Here is a 19,721-nt window from a genome sequence, read left to right as displayed (position 1 = left end):
GATAAGCCTTTAGTTTGTACTTCTCTCATTTCACACTTTTCAAAGTATTTGAGGGTCATAGTTTAATTTGATTGGCCCCTTAATTTTGATCCTGTCCGGAGGCCTCATATTGTCCTCTCTACTAGCTGAAGGTCATACTGAGGGTCAGAAAGATTGAGGTTGCAAAAGTATTTTGCAGCTAAAGCTAGGACCAAAATCCAGGTCTATTTTATAGACCTAAGCTCTTTCCATTAACATTCCACTCTTGAAACAAAATCTTGTACACCATGCTGAATAGAACAGAATTTATACCTTATATGTGACTTTATACCTTACTTCCTCCCTTTGTATATATGTTCTCTATTTTCCCATTTGTTTTGTTTATTCTTGTATCTCCCTTACTACTCTATACCTTACTTCCTCCCTTTGCATATATGTTCTCTATTTTTCCATTTGTTTTGTTTATTCTTGTATCTCTGTTGCCCTGGCATTTGGTTGGTTGGCAGTCCCCACACAGTAGGGTCCAGAGTCCCAGACAATGCCTTCTGTCCAAAGCATTTGTTTGGATTATAAATATAATTTGATGATAAATTTAGACTGTTACACTGATTTCATTTCAGTGGATCCGCAACATACTTCTCATTTTCTTTGATAAACTACCTATAAAGACAGGACCGCATGCTATTTAATTGTTCATCTTGAGCTATTTGCTCATTTCTAAAGCACTTTGCTTAAATTCTTACTGTATACATAAATGGAATTATCACTTGTTTCCTTCTCTTTACTAGTTGGAAGTGAAAATCTTTTCAGTCATGGAGAAATCATTACCTATTTATTACAATGAAATATTTTATGGTAATTCTTTTTCAAACATCGATGGCTGACACCATGCATTTATTATATGTCAAGCTTTTCTTTCTGTTCTCTTTATATCTTGACATATCTTATCTTTCCAGCTACCCTGTGCATGCAGTGATAATGTTATGCCTATTAACACAGTAAAGAAATGGTGGCACTGAAAGGTTAAGTTACTTGCTCAAAATCACAGAGTAAGGCAATTGAGCCCAAGAGGCTTGTTCGGTGAATGTAAGCCCTTAACCACCAGTATACTAGCTCTCAAAGTGAGTTCTCCTGTAAATGTTACTTTTCAAATATAATTATGTTTTGTAAATTCTGCTTTCATTGACTTATAGACAGCTGTACCAGCCTGGGGAGAGAAGGTGGAAAAGTTCATCATCATAACAGTCCTACTGACAACTCATTACCTTCAGGATCAGCAGCCTTTCCATCCCTGATGCCACAAATGAGAATAAAAAATATTATTAAGTGTCACTCACAGGACTTAAGTGGGAGATAGGGCATTGGGATGGGAACTGAGACCCATTTTAGGCATTGACTAACATTCATTTTGGGTGGGCTTCTCCTGTCTTTCCATTCTTTATATAAATATACGCCCCTGCCACCCCACCTTTTTCTCCAGTTGAGCTCCTGGACTTAAATATAAGCTGATTAAAAAGAAGCCTAGAATTCCTTCTCCACTTGACTCCCACTCAGCCTACCTGGAAGTCCACCACCTCCTCCCTCCCTACCTCCTATCTGTCTTCAGTCAGAGTAGGCCTGTCTTTGTGTCTCTACTGGTTAGGCATTATGTCTTTCATCTCTTGGACAATGCCTGGTTTATGGATACTCAGTAGCTGTTTGGTGGATGAATAAACACAGATCAGTATACACTGCTCTCTGAAACCTGGGTAATTTTCCAGTAAATTACCCTTAATTTTACAGTAACTATCAGCTTACAAAAAAAAGGGGGTCCTCATGATGAAATTGAAAGACTCTTGCTCCCTGGAAGAAAAGCAATGACAAACTTAGGGAGCGTGTTAAAAAGCAAAGACATTGCTTTGCCTACAAAGGTCACAATCAAAGCTATAATCAAAGCTATGGTTTTTCTAGTAGGCATGTATGGATGTGAAAGCTGGACAATAGAAAAGGCTGAGTGCCGAAGAATTGATGCCTTCGAACTGTGGTGCTGGAGGCTCTTGAGAGTCCCTTGGAAAGCAAGGAGATCAAACCAGTCAATCATAAAGGAAATCAACCCTGAATATTCACTGGACTGATGCTGAAGCTGAAGCTTCAATACTTTGGCTACCTGATGCAAAGAGCCACCTTATTGGAAAAGACCCTGATGCTGGGAAAGATTGAGGCAGGAGGAGAAGGGGATGACAGAGGATGAGATAGTTGGATAGTATCACCGACTTAATGGACTTGAGTTTGAGCAAACTCTGGGAGATGGTAAGGGACAGAGAGGCCTGGCATGCTGCAGTCCATGGGGTGGCAAAGAGTCCAACACGACTGAGAGACTAACAACGGCAACAACATGATGAGGGGACATTGCAAAGAGGCTAGAAGCCTTTCTAAGTGTGATTTCAGGTGGTATGTGTTATGAACATGCAAGGACCTGTGCCATCAACTCTGGGGTACTCATCACTGGTACATGAGTTTTTAAGAGGTTTTGGCTAGGCCAGGTTGCGATATGAAACAGCAGGAGACGCCTCCATCCGGTCTGCTTTTGTTGTTCTTAGTTCTCTAGCTGCTTTGTCTTTGTGAGGGGCAGTGACCTGCAGCTCTCTGCTTAGAGCCAGGATCTGAAGCCAATCAGTCTGATCTCAGAGGCTGCGTGCTGCTTCTACACCATACCTTAGAAACTGTCGAGAAAGAACTGCGCACCCTGTTACGTGCTTCCCATGCGTTGTATCACTTAATCTCCATTTTGCCTTGGAGAAACTGGAGCTCAAGAAAATTAACAAACTTGCCCAGCTGATAACCAGTAGCACAAGAACTCAGATCCAGGTCTGCCTGGCTCTATGTTTATCTCCAGGATTGGCTACAGGGCAGGAAAGCATAAGGTTGTAGGTGTAAAGATCCCAGCCTGCAGTGTTAGGATGCTCTCCTAAAGGTAGTTTGTGCCCACCACCCCTGTCTAAACTAAGCTCCAGAGACACAGCTTGGCTCAGCAGAGCCCTCAGCCTAGACAGAGGAACTGGGGTTCTGTGAGACCCTGGAGGAGCGAGGCCTGCAGCGCAGCCTAGGGTTGACCAGAAGCCCTGCCTTCCCCGTGAACCTGAGATCTTCCTGAGAATGGACTTCCAAAGTGATGGTCCTACACTGATGGTTTTGTTAATCTGGCACTGGCAGAAACTCAGTTACAGTTAGAGCCCAGTCATGTATTGATTATATTGATAGAAAAGGGATCTTTACCTTTGGTTGTTGATATTTAAAGAGTGTCGTTTTTATGAAGAGCTTTCTGTGATTGATAGATTTAGTAGAACAATAGACAGAGTATGGAATTGGGCTTCCCAGGTAGCACTAATGGTAAAGAACCCGCTTGCCAATGCAGGAGATGTAAGAGACGCGAGTTTAATCCCTGGGTCAGGAAGATCCCCTGGAGTAGGAAATGGCAACCCACTCCAATATTCTTGCCTGAACAATCACATTAACAGAGGAGCCTTGCAGCTACAGTCCATGAGGTGGCAAAGAGTTGGACACGAGAGTGACAGCCTGCACACGTATGGATGGAATTGGGAAATACTGTCACTAACATACTGCTTTTCACCAGCACCCCCCAACCCCAACCGCAACATCTTTTCTTTCTTTTTTTTTTGAAATGCTGTAAATTCTAATGCTAAGTGTATTTCACAAATGAGGTAGAACTACTTGCCATCCCATCAGGCCAGCCCTGGGTATTTACTGGTGGTACTGTTTTGGATACCAGGGATGGAGAGGAACAATGCCAGTCACATAATTTTTGTTAAGTGAATAGACAGCTGAATATAAAAGGATTCCTGTCCTTCATTTGTTTCTCACCAGATCCGTATTTTATTCCTCCTGTATGTAAAGTAGTATTAAGAACCTGGAGGTGCCTAAGATACCTGGGGCTTCCTAGGTGGTGCTAGTGGTAAAGAACCCACCTGCCAATGCAGGAGACTAAGAGATGCAGATTCTATCCCTGGGTCAGGAAAATCCCCTGGAAGGGAATGGCAGCCCACTCCAGTATTCTTGCCTGGAGAATCCCATGGATGGAGGAGCCTGGCGGGCTACGGTACATAAGGTTGAAAAGAGTCAAACACGACTAAAGTGACTTAGCATGCAAGATCCTGTTAGTGGGTTCACTGAATTTACAGGACAGTCCATGATACTGAATGGTACACACACATCTGTAACACATGGCAGATTCTCAGGTGGTGTCAGGAAGTAGGTCTCGGAGGTCAGAAGAACAAAATCACTCTGGGAAACCAGGGAACACTTAGCAGTAGGTTGATCTTTGACCTTGACTTGGAGAATGAGTCAAAATGGTACCAGGAAGGGATGCTGGGGAAGGGAATTCCAGGCAGTAAGGTTGGGTTGTCTGGCGGAAGGGCCACTGAGGCAGCGAAGTGTTCTGAGGCAGAAGTTAAGTGATCGACTCAGATCACTTGTGTTCCAACACCAGCCCAAGGGTGCTGCTTGGGCTGGTGTTAGAGCTACAGTGTAAGAGCATTTGAACTCCATGGTGCAGGGCATCAAGTCAAGTTTAAGCAAAGATCAGAGAGAGTGAGAACAGAGAAAAAGCCCTGTAGCTGCCATTCTGAATTCTCTTTCCTCCTTTCCACTCCCTCGTCTTCATGCTAAGTGAAGTCACTTCACACTCTAAACGATCCTGCCTGTCTTCCCTGAATTACTGCTAAGGTACTGCTTTGACCATGCTGTTTACATTTCTGTAGATTCACCAGCACCTACAGAATAAATTCTATACTGCTTAAGTAGTTGGGATATCAAGGCTCTTCTCATCTGGTTCATGCTAACTTCTCTAGTCTTATTCTTCAACTCAATTATCCATCCACTAACTAAGATCATGGCATCCGGTCCCATGACTTCATGGCAAATAGATGGGGAAACAGTGGAAACAGTGGCTGACTTTATTTTTCTGGGCTCCAAAATTACTGCAGATGGTGATTGCAGCCATGAAATTAAAAGACACTTACTCCTTGGAAGGAAAGTTATGACCAACCTAGACAGCATATTAAAAAGCAGAGACATTACTTTGCCAACAAAGGTCCATCTAGTCAAGGCTATGGTTTTTCCAGTGGTCATGTATGGATGTGAGAGTTGGACTATAAAGAAAGCTGAGCACAGAATAATTGTGCTTTTGAACTGTGGTGTTGGAGAAGACTCTTGAGAGTCCCTTGGACTGCAAGGAGATCCAACCAGTCCATCCTAAAGGAGATCAGTCCTGGGTGTTCATTGGAAGGACTGATGTTGAAGCTGAAACTCCAATATTCTGGCCACCTGATGCAAAAAGCTGACTCATTGGAAAAGACCCTGATGCTGGGAGGGATTGGGGGCGGGGGAAGGGGACGACAGAGGATGAGATGGTTGGATGGCATCACCAACTCGATGGACATGGGTTTGGATGGACTCCAGAAGTTGGTGATGGACAGGGAGGCCTGGCGTGCTGCGGTTCATGGGGTCGCAAAGAGTCAGACATGACTGAGCGACTGAACTGAACCCTGGAAACCAAGTCTTCATTACAAAAGTGGGATGAATAAATACTTATCTTTCATTCCTTTTTTTCCTCCATTTCTGAATATGACCAAGAGTAACTATATCCCCCAGATAAAGAGGCTTTCTGTTGGTACAGTGCTTTCGAATTTCCAAAGATTGTGGCACAGTAGTCCAGAACACTGAATCTGGAGCCAGACTGCTAGGGTACCAACCGTTGCTCTGCCAATTACCAGCTGTGTGACCTTGAGGAAATTACTTAACCTCTCTGTGCCTCACTTTTCTCATTTGTAATATGAGGTGAATAAAGGTATGTACCTAATAAGCATTTTTAGAAGGATTGTTGCTTAGTTGCTAAGTCATGTCCGACTCTCTGCCACCCCATGGACTGCAGCAACCCAGGCTTCCCTGTCCTCACGATATCCCAAGTTTGCTCAGATTCATGTCCAGTGAGTCAGTGATGTCATCAGAAAGATTAAAGAAGCTATTATTTGGAAAATGCTTAGAACAATGTCTGGCATGTAGTAGGCATTATATAATGCTTGTTTAGCTAAATATATATTATATATATGTACACGTATGTATTAGTGGTATAGACTGTATACATAAATATATACATACATATGTAGTAAATACTCAGTATGGTTTCAACTGTACCCACACACAGGGGCCACATACAACTGGGTATTCGCAACAACCTCGTAAGGTAAGCAGAAGTGTTAAATAACTGTCCACACCTCACACCTGGTAGATCCATTCTGGGGACCATGTCTTCTATCTTCTGAGCCGGAAGTCAAAAAGTAGAATTTATACCTGTAATCCATTCATCTCCAATGCATGGATAGTTTTCAGATATATCATGATTTCTTTACACTGAATATTGAAATTTACTTCAGATATTTTAATTATTTTGATTTAAAGTACAAGAGCAATGTCAGGTCCATTGTATAGGTCTGTCAGTAAGGAAAAAAAATACTAAGTTTCTGTCCAAAATTTTTGTACAGGATTTCACAGTCTCACAAAGAAATGTATGATGTGGTCACTTTCTACTTGACTATATTCTTCTTGCAGGGAAGATAAATTGAGTATTTTCAATGGAGAATTATGCATGAGGTTTTGGTAGAAAAGTATTCAATTGGGAAAATATGCTATTGGAGTACATTTAAATGAATATATGCCCGTCCTGTTATTTGATATGCAAAGGCTTGTGTTTGCATTAAGCTGATGGAGAAGCTGCTATTTTCTTTGCAGCATATATTCAAACATTTTCTTTTACTTCTCTGAAAAAGAGAGAACTGTCTTTTATTTTATTTTAAATACAAACCACATTTAACTTTTGTCAACAGCTTACATTTTAAATAATGAAGTTTTTACTGGCATTCATTATCTGCAATTAGAGTTCTCTAGAAGCTTTTAGTGTTTTTCTCTCCAACTTTTAAAATTCATTCATTGTAACTGTTGACATTTTTGAGAACAGTGGAAACCCTAAGTCAAATTGGGAAAATGGAACAAAGAGATTACCTTTCTGGAAATTACCATTGAACTGGGTGGAGAATCCTCAGCTATTGTGCTGAACCACATTATGATATTTACACCCTCTGCTTGCTAGTCGTGTTGTCAGACTCAAACATTTTCCTTCTAACACAGGCTAGTTAAGCAAACGCCATGCTAGCTGGCTGCTTGGGTTCCTTAGTTCATAAAGCGTGAAAGTGAAAGTCGCTCAGTCATGTCCATCCCTTTGTGAACCCCATGTACTATACAATCCGTGGAATTCTCCAGGCCAGAATACTGGGGTGGGTAACTGTTCCCTCCCTAACCCAGGGGTCAGACCCAGGTCTCCCACATTGTAGGTGGATTCTTTACCAGCTGAACCACAAGGGAAGCCCAGGAATACTGGAGTAGGTAGCCTATCCCTTCTCCATGGGATCTTCCCAACCCAGGAATCAAACCGAGGTCTCCTGCATTGCAGGCAGATTCTTTACCAACTGAGCTATCAGGGAAGCCCTAAAGTTTAGTTAGTGCCAATTACCTGCTTACAGTAGCCTCTGCAAGAGTCTGGAGTTCAGGTCTCTTCCTCAGAAAGTATTTAAAATCAAGATTTCTCAGTTACCCTGGTCTGTCTGAGATGCCTTTTCATCCATCTTTGATGGTAGTTATGTGTTCTCATTTCTTCCTTTCTGTCTAGTAGCAAGAAGACAGCTGAGCAACTGCATATGGGGGGGGAGGGGAGTGGGGGGTGTGTGTGTGAGATGGGTTTTTTTCACCCTCTCATTTAAAGATGTAACTGGAACCAAGACCCAAATGGCATGTGGGTTTGCTTCAGGCGGGGAATATAAACAGAGCCAAGCCTAGAAATGCAAGGTTTGTAATAGATTCATTGACCTTGCTGTTTGCCCAGCTGCAGGGTGACTCCCTTTTCATTCCCCAGCTGCTTCCTAATGCTATCTTATTTTTCTTTCAAACTGGAGTAGCCAACCAAACTCCCCCTCTACGGACAGATTTGATAATTAACTAAAAACAGACAACTTTGTAGTTACACCCAGCTAAGAGAAGTTGCCCTGACTCTGTGATTTAATCCACACTTGGTTCTTGTCCAGCAGTGCCTTTGACATAATTTGCTAGCTTATGATTTTATGAGATTTTATCAGATTTTATGAGAACAAGGAAAGGCTCCTCATTAACCCCAAATTTTACTCTTCAAATAGTCATCTGGAGGATGTGCATTAAGTTGAACCCTAAGTGCTGATTTTCTACCTTTTACATGTAACCTACAAAAAAAAAGCAATTGGGTTCCACCTAAATAAATATATTTATTCTGGTGATGCTTCCAGCCCTCAAACTATTTTAAAGCTCATATTTTGAAATGAGAAAAATCAAGTTCCTTACTTTAAAACATTACATCAATTTCTTGAACACAATTATACCTTAGTTATAAAGTTAGCTCTGGATAACTTACAGTTATTTACAGATGAAATAAAGTCTGTTTTATGTGGAGGAGAATTTGACATCATTTTTGAGAATGTGCTTGCACTGATTACTTGGTTGCTGAATTTTCAGATATTCTTTGAGACATTAGTTGCATTGGAATCACCATACCTTTAAATTTTTTTTAATTAAAAGAATTTAAATTAGGGTTAATTATATATAATATACATGGGAAGAATACATTATAAAATTTCATCTCCTATATATTCCTAAATCTATTAAAATGCAAATTACATGTACCATTTCTAAGAGAAGAAATAAGATACACTATATATGAAGGGTTTTCAACACAATTTTATTTATTAAAGGCAAGAAGTGAAATATTCTAAAATGTTCAATAATAGAGAATTGGTATAAGGAAATATTATACAGCTCTTTTAGAGGAATATTTTGTGGCATAGAAAAATGTTGATATTTTTAAGTGGAAAAGGATATAAGAGACTAAAAATTATAAATACAGTATGATCCAGGTTTTTTTGAAGAAGTGATATATGTCATTTTAAAATGAAGAAGAGTGTGTGTCTGTGTGTGTGTCTGTGTGTGTGTGTGTATTTTTATAGAAAAAAGGCTGGATAGCTGTATACCAAAATCATATGCTTTTTTATTTTTTACTTTTTATTTTACTTTCTTTTTTTTGTCATGTTTTCTACATTGAACATAAAATATTACTTTGTGCTCATGAAAAGTTTTTTCCCCTAAAACCATATACGAACCTTACATTTACGTTTTATATTTTGACAAGTAGATTTTAAGCAATATAGTCCTTTTAGTAAGGGCTATACTTATTTGGAGTTTTTTGTAATTCCGAAGTTTAGCTAAAATTTACCCATGATGGTTTATTCTGCAAATCAATAATTCAGAGGAGATTTTAGAGAAACACTTTTAAGCTTGAAGGAACTTTTTAAGTACACTGAAAGCACACACAAGACCCTGTCAATCATTTTTTCATCACAGTCTGTTCCTAAATGCCTCTTCCTGGCAGGTGAATTTGCATATTTCTGTTTGCTTTATGTAAAAGGAATAGTATATCTGTTATCTATTTTACTAACAATCTGGCTTTCCCTCTGCCAGTTGGAAGGTGATATCTTTAACATACACGTCATATACTGGTTTCCATTCCCTAATTTCAGAAAAACATCTTTTAACAATTTGGGTCACATTTTCACAGGTGATGAAAACATACCATATGTATCACGCCGAGAGCATCAGCGCAGAGAGCAAACTGAAGGAGGCTGAGAAACAAGAAGAGAAGCAAATTGGCAGGTCTGGTGATCCAGTCTTCCACATTAGACTGGAAGAGAGACATCAGCGGCGAAGCTCGGTGAAAAAAATTGAAAAAATGAAGGAAAAAGTAAGTAAAACTAGACTGCAGAGCCCTTCTGCCCTCCCTGGAGGTGACAGACCTAGAACAGTGGAATAACAGCTGATGGACACACGTTGTAAATTACTGTGAAATGACATGCGTTTCCTCCCGTGGGGATGAAAAATGTTTAAGTAACATAAAAATCATGTAATAACAGCTGGACGTTGTTTAGTGGTAAATGCCAAGTATCTAGTACACAATGTAGAGAATTTTGAATATTAACAAAACAGATTTCATTGCAAGTGGGCCTGACACCCAAATACATTGTTGCTATTCTCCGTCTCTGGGCAATTTTCATTTATTTAAATCAGATTCAAATTGTACTTTTCTCAAAGGACTTGGAAGGTCGTTTGTATATGTAGAATAAATTGTTTAGATGAATAGAAATTTATGTATGTTTCCCTGTCTGATTTTAAAATGACTATTGTTTTTTCCAATTCCTGGATCTTCTTCATTTCCAGAGACAAGCAAAATATTCGGAAAACAAGCTTAAATCGATTAAGGCACGGAATGAATATCTCCTAACCCTTGAAGCAACCAATGCCTCAGTTTTCAAGTATTATATTCATGATCTTTCAGATTTAATTGATGTAAGTACTTGAAGTTTTTATATTTTTCACATCAAGGTGGAGTTAGCAATAACCCTATTTCCTTGATTCTAAAATACCATCATTTTTTAAAACAATGTTATTTTATGTAATTCTCAGGGGGGAAATGCTGCAAATTATTCTACATAGGATTTGTTATGGTTGTTTGGTCGCTAAGTTGTGTCCAACTCTTTGTGACCCCATGTATTGCAGCACACCAGGTTTCCCTGTCCTTTATCATCTCCCAGAGTTCGTTCAAACTCATGTCCATTGAGTCAGTGATGATGCTATCCAACCATCTCATCTTCTTTCATCTCCTTCTCCACCTGCCTTCAATCTTTCCCAGCATCAGGGTCTTTTCCAGTGAGTTGGCTCTTCACATCAGGTTGCCAAAGTATTGGAGCTTTAGCATCATGCCTTCCAATGAATATTCAGAGTTGATTTCCTTTAGGATTGACTGGTTTGATCTCCTTGTATGCACTAAGATACTACAAATTTTAAGATGCATGTGAAACACTAAAACCACTGAAAAATAAACCAGGGAGCTCTGTGAAGCTGTCAGTATCCAGAAAACTAGCTGGGAAGGGACTCCAGGCATTTTCAAATGATTCAGTAGCACAGCCCTAACTTCATTCATTGATTCAAAATATATTTATTGAGCCCCTACTATTATGAGGTGCTAAGGCTCTGAAAAGCTATAGATGTACAGTTCTCTTTTTTTTTTTTTTTTTTACTTTATTTGGCTGCACTGGGTCTTTTAGTTGCAGCATGCAGAACTCTCAGTTGCAGCATGTGGAATCTAGTTCCCGGACCTGGGATCAAACCCCGGCCCCCGGCGTTGGGAGCTCAGAGTCTTAGCCACTGGATCACCCGGAAAGTCCCTAAATGTACAGTTCTCACTCCTTGGAATTTAAAGTGGAAAAGCCAGGTGTGAAGCAAATGGCTATGCAAATGATTGCTTTATGACAGTGGTGATAAATACTGTGAAGCAAATTGAATACATAGAAACCACGTTTATTATCTAACAGAATATGATATAAAAACACTAATTGGGCTCACTTAGAAATCTGCAAGTAGGAATGGCTACCCACTCCAGGATTCTTGCCTGGAGAATTCCATGGACAGAGGAACCTAGAGGCCTACAATGGGTCACAAAGAGGCAAACACAACTGAGTGACCAACACTTTCACTTTTCAAGTATTTAACAATTATTATATTTGTATAATGTTTACTGCCAACTCGCCCTCAGCATCATTCATCCTTTCAATCAGAAATTGTCCACTGAGGAGCCCAATCATTGTGCTAACACTGTAGGAGATGCAAAGATGAAATAGACAAAAATCCTGTGTCCAAAAACACCAGTATCTGCAAATAAAAGATAAACAGTGATGTGTCATAAGGAAAACAGATAAAGTGATAGAAGTACAGAGTTATCTGCTGGAATTTTACTCATATTCTGCTTTGCAGTGATTGAATTCAGTGATGATAATATAAAATTATTTTCTGTGGCTTATAGTGTGTCATAGTTTAGACATAGTAGGTTAAGGCAACTATTTTTGTAGTAAGTCCACATATTTAGCTGTTATTTATTAAATATTTACTTACTTGACTGCATCAGGTCTTAGTTGCACTTAAATATTTTAAATACAGAAGCTTAAAAAAATTTTTTTTTTCTTCTAGCCCTCTGATGAAATAATGTTTTTCTGCTAGACTGCTATTAGTTTTCCTGAATAAAAATTTAAAAAAAAATTCTGACCCCTATTTTCAAACTTAGATCTCTAAGGATTCTGCAAAATAGATGGAATATAGAGAACTAATTCTGTGTAACAACTCGGCTTGCTTGCTTTGTTTAGGGCTTATTTTAGTGATTGGAGTATTTGGCTAAACCCAAGCCAATTTAATACGAGGATAAGTTAATCTTGAAAGGAAGTGTGAAAGTGTCAGTCCCTCAGTTGTGTCTGACTCTTTGTGACCCTATGGACTGTAGCCCGCCCGGCTCCTCTATCCATGTGATTCTCCAAGGCAAGAATACTGGAGTGGGTTCCCATTCCCTTCTCCAGCGGGTTTTCCCTACCCAGAGATAAAACCCAGGTCTTCTGCATTGCAGGCAGATTCTTTACCATCTCAGCCACCAGGGAAGTCCCTGATCTTGAAAAGTACTTCTTTAATACCTACAAGGTGCCAAGCACTGTTCTTGATAATGGGGATCCAGCAATAAACAAAACAGTGTCCTCACCTCCGTGGTGTTTAGCTGGGGAGACAAGCCGTAAAAAATGTACACATATATATTATCTGTATGTGATATGTGTATAATATGGGCATATATGAAATATTTATATTTAATATCTATGTAAATTAATACTTATTATAGTACATTGTAGTAGTAACAGTAACACTGTAGTAACAGCCATGAAGAAAAATAAAATAGAGCCATGGGGGTGCTTTTTTTGATGATGTAGTCAGAAAAGCCTGATGTTTGAGCAGAAAAGTGAGCTGCAAGCTTTAGTGCCAACAGGGAAGAAATCCCTCATACAGAAAGACTGGACAAGGCTACAGGTATAGAGTTGGAGGTGTGTTTGGCAAGTTCAAGGTGCTTGAGGAATAGCAAAGGAGACCAGGATGGCTGGAGTGGAGCGAGTGAGGAGAAGGTGCCGGGAGAGACGGGAGGCAGAAGCCCAATCATTTAGGGGCCTTGGGGCAAGGAACATAGGTTAGATTTTGTTCTAAGTTTGAGGTGAAGCCATTGAAGGGTTTTAAGCAAGGAAGTGACATCACCTGGTTTACATTTGAAAGACTCACTCTGCCTTCTGGAAAATAGGCTAAGGTGGGTGAGGAGGACAAGTGTGAAAAAAGCAAGCTATATCAAGAGTCTTTTGTGCTTTTCAGATGATGCTGGCTTGGACTGGCATGATACTGATAGACCTGCGAGAAGGTTTGGATTAAAAATGTATTGAAAATAGAACTAAGAGAAAATTAGAGTGGTGGGGGTTTTGTTTGTTTGTTTTTTAAAAAGGATAAAAATGACTCCTAGCTCAGGTCTTGAATAACTAGGTTAATGATAATACCCTTTGCTGAGATGGGGACCCTGGAAAGGAGCAGTAATTCTGCTACATCTATGGATGGTAAGGTTGAGATACCTATGGGGCATCCATATGGAGATGTACGGTAAGAACATGTCATGTCTATATGAGTCACCATCATGTTTGTAGACATTTATTGACCTCTTCCTATGTGACAGGCACCTAGGTTTCTAAGCATAATCTCCTCTAATCATTATAACTTTGTGAGGTAAATACTATTTTCTCGGTTTTATAGATTCAGAGAACTGGCTGAGGCTTAGCTGCCCTGGGTAACTTCCCAAACGTTACACAGCTATTGTTGGATTTCAAACTCAGACTTTAACCTCTAGGTTGGAATAATTCTGTTTTAAATAAATAATAGTTAAATATGCCAGCTATTTTCAAATAGCTGAATTTTTTTTAAGGATCAGCCTTAAATTTAAAATGTGAACAGTTCTCAAGTGATACAACTTAATTATGAATTTTAAAAGATGATATGAAATTGATATTAATATATTGTCATATTCAAAAGAAACTGAGTACTCTTGGTGAACATTGTAATTCCTGTTCGTTGACTCACTTTTAAGGCTATCAGAGTGTGCTCTGTACTTTCTAAAGTGGCTGCTTGTTTTCTAGGACTCCAATTTGCATATATAGTGGTAATCCTAAAAATCATTAAGCTTGACCTTTCATGGTGGAAAAGAAACTGATTATAATGCAAAGGCAACTAGAATCTTTTATGCTTTATGAGCCTATTTAGCAAAACGCCTTTTATACTGAGCTCTCTAATAATTATTAGAAGGGCCGTTATTAACTCTAGTGAGAAAAAGTTAAGACAATGTTTTTAATGCACTTTAAATGTATTTAATGTATGTGAAAGGACACAGAAGATACTAAATATCTTGATTTGATCAAAGCATTATACATAGTCAAAGAACTCAAGTTGACACCTTTTTTATACAAACCTCCAGTCTCTCTAGGCTTCTGCTCAAGTCTGTATCCGTCTCATACATTTTCTATGATAGATGATGATGAATTGATATTTAAAAAGTCATATAAATTTTCCATAGAATTTATATTTTAAAGTTAGTCTTTGTATTATTATAGAAACAGTACATTATTATAGAAATCTAGGAAATACGATAAGCAAAAATAAAATAAAATGATTACATACTTACTGCCCAAAATGGTCACTATTAAAATGTAGACTTTTTCTGTGTCCACGCATACATTTTTAGATCATACAGAGAGTAGGAAATCACATTTTACATACAGCTTTATAACTCACTTTGTCTAGTCATTGATCTCCACCCTTCCATTTCAGAAAATTTCTATCTCATCTAATAACCAGACTATATTCTCACTTGTGACGGTATGTTAAGACCAGATCCAGTTTAGGATCACACATTGCATCTGTGTGATGTGTCCCTTCAGTCTGTTTTTATCCAGCCAAGTCCCTTGTTGAAGAGACAGTTGTTGAGGAGATAGTAGTTTCAGAGAAAGTTTCAGCCTCTCAATTTGTGTGATAAGTTGTTGTGACGTTATTTAGCCCATGTCTGTATCCCCTGTATTTCCTACAAAGCAAACACATCCATAGACTTTATGGATTCAAGTTAAGCACTTTGCAACGGAATACATCATGGGTGGTGTTGCTGCATCTTAAGTAGATATGTAACAACATAAGTTTAACCCACCAGTAGTAATATTGACACTGATCAGTAGCTTACGGTGGTATATCTCTGATTCCTGCTTCATATAGTTTAGTTTTTTTTTCCTTGCAACAGACTATGGGTATTCTAAAACCTTTTGAATTTGGACTTTATTAAATTGCTGATGTGCTCAGTCGTGGCCAACTCTTTGCAACCCCATGGTCTGTAGCCTGTCAAGTTCCTCTGTTGATGAAATTTTCCAGGCAAGAATACTGGAGTGGGTTGCCATTTCCTTCTCCAGGGGAATCTACTAATTTGGTACTCAGCAACGTCTGAGCAATAATTTACTCTTGGTCAATGAAATGCTTTCTTAAGAGCACAAATTGTTCAGTCACTCAGTCATATCTGACTCTTTGCCACCCCATGGCCAGGGAAGCACACCAGGCTTCCCTGTCCTTCACTGTCTCCCAAAGCTTGCTCAAACTCATGTCCATTGAGTCAGTGATGCCGTACAATGGTCTCATCCTCTGTCGTCCCCTTCTCCTGCCCACGATCTTTCCCAGCATCAGGGTCCTTTCCAGTGAGTCAGTTCTTCACATCAGGTAGCCAAAGTATTGGAACTTCAGCTTCAGCCTCAGTCCTTCCAGTGAAAATTCAGATTGATTTCCTTTAGGATTGACTGGTTTGATCTCCTTGCTGTCCAAGGGACTCTCAAGAGTCTCCTCTAGTGCCACAGTTCGAAACCATCAATTCTTCAGTGCTCAGCTTTCTTTGTAGTCCAACTCTCACATCTATACAAGACTCCTGGAAAAACCATAGCTTTGACTAGATGGACTTTTGTCAGCAAAAGTCCATCTAGTCTCTGCTTTTTAATATGCTCTGTAGGTTTGTCATAGCTTTTCTTCTGAGGAGCAAGCTCCAAAAATCACTGTGGGCAGTGACTGCAGCCATGAAATTAAGATGCTTGCTTCTTCATTTCACTTCAGTCGCTCAGTTTTATCCAACTCTTTGTGACCCTATGGACTGCAGCACACCAGGCTTTCCTGTTCATCACCAACTCCCGGAGTTCACTCAGACTCATGTCCATCGAGTCAGTGATTCCATCCAACCATCTCATCCCTTCTCCCGCTTTCAATCTTTCCCAGCATCAGGGTCTTTTCCAGTGAGTCAGTTCTTTGCATCAGGTGGCCAAAGTATTGGAGTTTCAGCTTCAACATCAGTCCTTACAATGAATATTCAGGACTGATTTCCTTTAGGATGGACTGGTTGGATCTCCTTGCACCCCAAGGGATTCTCAAGAGTCTTCTCCAACACCACAGTTCAAAAGCATCAATTCTTCTGTGCTCAGCTTTATAGTTCAACTTTCACATCCATACAAGACTACTGGAAACACCATAGCTTTGACTAGGTGGACTTTTGTTGGCAAAGTAATGTCTCTGGTTTTTAATATGCTGTCTAAGTTGGTCATAGCTTTTCTTCCGAGGAGCAAACGTCTTTTAATTTCATGGCTTAAGTCACCATCTGCAGTGATTTGGAGCCAAAAAAAATAAAGTCTCTCAGTGTTGCCATTGTTTCCCCATCTACCTGCCATGAAGTGATGGGACTGGGTGCCATGATCTTAGCTTGCTCCTTGGGAAAAGTATAAATTAATAATGACAATTTAAGAAAATATTTTCAGATACTTCAGACTATTAACTTATATTTCTTTGTCACCTTATTTTTAATTATTATTATTATTTTTTACTTTACAATATTCTATTGGTTTTGCCATATATCAACATGCATCCGTCACAGGTGTACACATGTTCCCCATCCTGAACCCCCCCACCTCCCTCCCCATACCATCCCTCTGGGTCATCCCAGTGCACCAGCCCCAAGCTTCCTGTAACTTATATATCTTTGTCACCTTATTTAATAGAATCCTCTTTTGTTAATTACTACAGGTCTAAAAACTTTAATAATTCAGCACTTTGATCGTAAATTTCAAGTCTTTCCTATAGACATGGAGGTGATCTAATGTTTTTATTTTAATTTAATAATTCAAATTTTCTCTGTTTTAGTTGAACTTCACCTTTACCTATCAATGTTAAGTTTGGATACTCCAGATACTGTGTTATCTTTAGGGAGGTGGGAAGGGTTTGCATTGGGGGAGAGGGGAGGCATAGGAATTATGAAATATCTCTAATGCTTTATTTATTTGAAAGAATGCAGTTGCCCTTTGTTTCCATGAGAAATTGGTTCCAGGACCCCCTGTGGATATCAAACTCCAAAGATTCTCAAATCCATTACAGTTAGTCAGCCCTTCATATCCGTGGATATGACACCTACAGATATGGAGAGCCTACTGTATATGTTTGGCACTTATCTGCAAATATGGCATGTTTTATATTTGCTGCTACTAAGTCGCTTCAGTCGTGTCCGACTCTGTGGACCCCACGGAAGGCAGCCTTCCAGGCTCCTCCAACCATGGGATTTTCCAGGCAAGAGTACTGGTGTGGGTTGCCATTGCCTTCTCCGTGTTTTATATTTCAGATCAGATCAGATCAGATCAGTCACTCAGTCGTGTCTGACTCTTTGCGACCCCATGAATCACAGCACGCCAGGCCTCCCTGTCCATCACCAGCTCCCGGAGTTCAATGAGACTCACATCCATCAAGTCAGTGATGCTGTCCAGCCATCTCATCCTCTGTCATCCCCTTCTCCTCTTGCACCCAATCCCTCCCAGCATCAGAGTCTTTTCCAATGAGTCAACTCTTCGCATCAGGTGGCCAAAGTACTGGAGTTTCAGCTTTAGCATCATTCCTTCCAAAGAAATCCCAGGGCTGATCTCCTTCAGAATGGACTGGTTGGATCTCCTTGCAGTCCAAGGGACTCTCAAGAGTCTTCTCCAACACCACAGTTCAGAAGCATCAATTCTTCGGCGCTCAGCCTTCTTCACAGTCCAACTCTCACATCCATACATGACCACAGGAAAAACCATAGCCTTGACTAGATGGACCTTTGTTGGCAAAGTAATGTCTCTGCTTTTGAATATGCTATCTAGGTTGGTCATAACTTTCCTTCCAAGGAGTAAGCATCTTTTAATTCATGGCTGCAGTCACCATCTGCAGTGAATTTGGAGCCCAGAAAAATAAAGTCTGACACTGTTTCCACTGTTTCCCCATCTGTTTCCCATGAAGTGGTGGGACCGGATGCCATGATCTTCGTTTTCTGAATGTTGAGCTTTAAGCCCACTTTTTCACTCTCCACTTTCACTTTCATCAAGAGGCTTTTGAGTTCCTCTTCACTTTCTGCCATAAGGGTGGTGTCATCTGCATATCTGAGGTGATTGATATTTCTCCCGGCAATCTTGATTCCAGTTTGTGTTTCTTCCAGTCCAGCGTTTCTCATGATGTAGTCTGCATATAAGTTAAGTAAACAGGGTGACAATATACAGCCTTAATGAACTCCTTTTCCTATTTGGAACCAGTCTGTTGTTCCATGTCCAGTTCTAACTGTTGCTTCCTGACCTGCATACAAATTTCTCAAGAGGCAGATCAGGTGTTCTGGTATTCCCGTCTCTTTCAGAATTTTCCACAGTTTCTTGTGATCCACACAGTCAAAGGCTTTGGCATAGTCAATAAGGCAGAAATAGATGTTTTTCTGGAACTCTCTTGCTTTTTTCCATGATCCAGCAGATGTTGGCAATTTGATCTCTGGTTCCTCTGCCTTTTCTAAAACCAGCTTGAACATCAGGAAGTTCACGGTTCACATATTGCTAAAGCCTGGCTTGGAGAATTTTGAGCATTACTTTACTAGCGTGTGAGATGAGTGCAGTTGTGCAGTAGTTTGAGCATTCTTTGGCATTGCCTTTTTTTGGGATTGGAATGAAAACTGACCTTTTCCAGTCCTGTGGCCATTGCTGAGTTTTCCAAATTTTTTCCAAACTTTTCCAAGTTTTCCAAATTTCCAGCACTTTCACAGCATCATCTTTCAGGAATTGGATTAGCTCAACTGGAATTCCATCACCTCCACTAGCTTTGTTCGTAGTGATGCTTTCTAAGGCCCACTTGACTTCACATTCCAGGATGTCTGGCTGTAGGTCAGTGATCATACCATCGTGATTATCTGGGTCGTGAAGATCTTTTTTGTACAGTTCTGTGTATTCTCGCCATCTCTTCTTAATATCTTCTGCTTCTGTTAGGTCCATACCATTTCTGTCCTTTATCGAGCCCGTCTTTGCATGAAATATTCCTTTGGTATCTCTAATTTTCTTGAAGAGATCCCTAGTGTTTCCCATTCTGTTGTTTTCCTCTGTTTCTTTGCGTTGATCGCTGAAGAAGGCTTTCTTATCTCTTCTTGCTATTCTTTGGAACTCTGCATTCAGATGTTTATATCTTGCCTTTTCTCCTTTGCTTTTCAATTCTCTTCTTTTCACAGCTATTTGTAAGGCCTCCCCAGACAGCCATTTTGCTTTTTTGCATTTCTTTTCCATGGGGATGGTCTTGATCCCTATCTCCTGTACAGTGTCACGAACCTCATTCCATAGTTCATCAGGCACTCTATCTATCAGATCTAGGCCCTT

At 39.9% G+C, this 19,721-nt stretch overlaps 1 protein-coding gene across 3 annotated transcripts in view; it reads left to right on the top strand.

The window, feature by feature from the left end:
- SRGAP1 (SLIT-ROBO Rho GTPase activating protein 1) overlaps positions 1-19,721 on the top strand; it is a 312,644-nt gene that overhangs the window by 206,383 nt on the left and 86,540 nt on the right. For all 3 annotated transcript variants that reach the window (XM_061416606.1, XM_061416605.1, XM_061416607.1), the window contains exons 5-6: positions 9,668-9,850; positions 10,324-10,452. In XM_061416606.1, the coding sequence (XP_061272590.1) occupies positions 9,668-9,850; positions 10,324-10,452 (312 nt within the window). The remainder of the gene's footprint in view (positions 1-9,667; positions 9,851-10,323; positions 10,453-19,721) is intronic.

This window comes from Bos javanicus, chromosome 5, assembly GCF_032452875.1.
Source record: "Bos javanicus breed banteng chromosome 5, ARS-OSU_banteng_1.0, whole genome shotgun sequence".
In the NCBI taxonomy this organism is placed as follows: Eukaryota; Metazoa; Chordata; class Mammalia; order Artiodactyla; family Bovidae; genus Bos; species Bos javanicus.
This window is presented reverse-complemented; position numbering and strand designations above follow the sequence as displayed.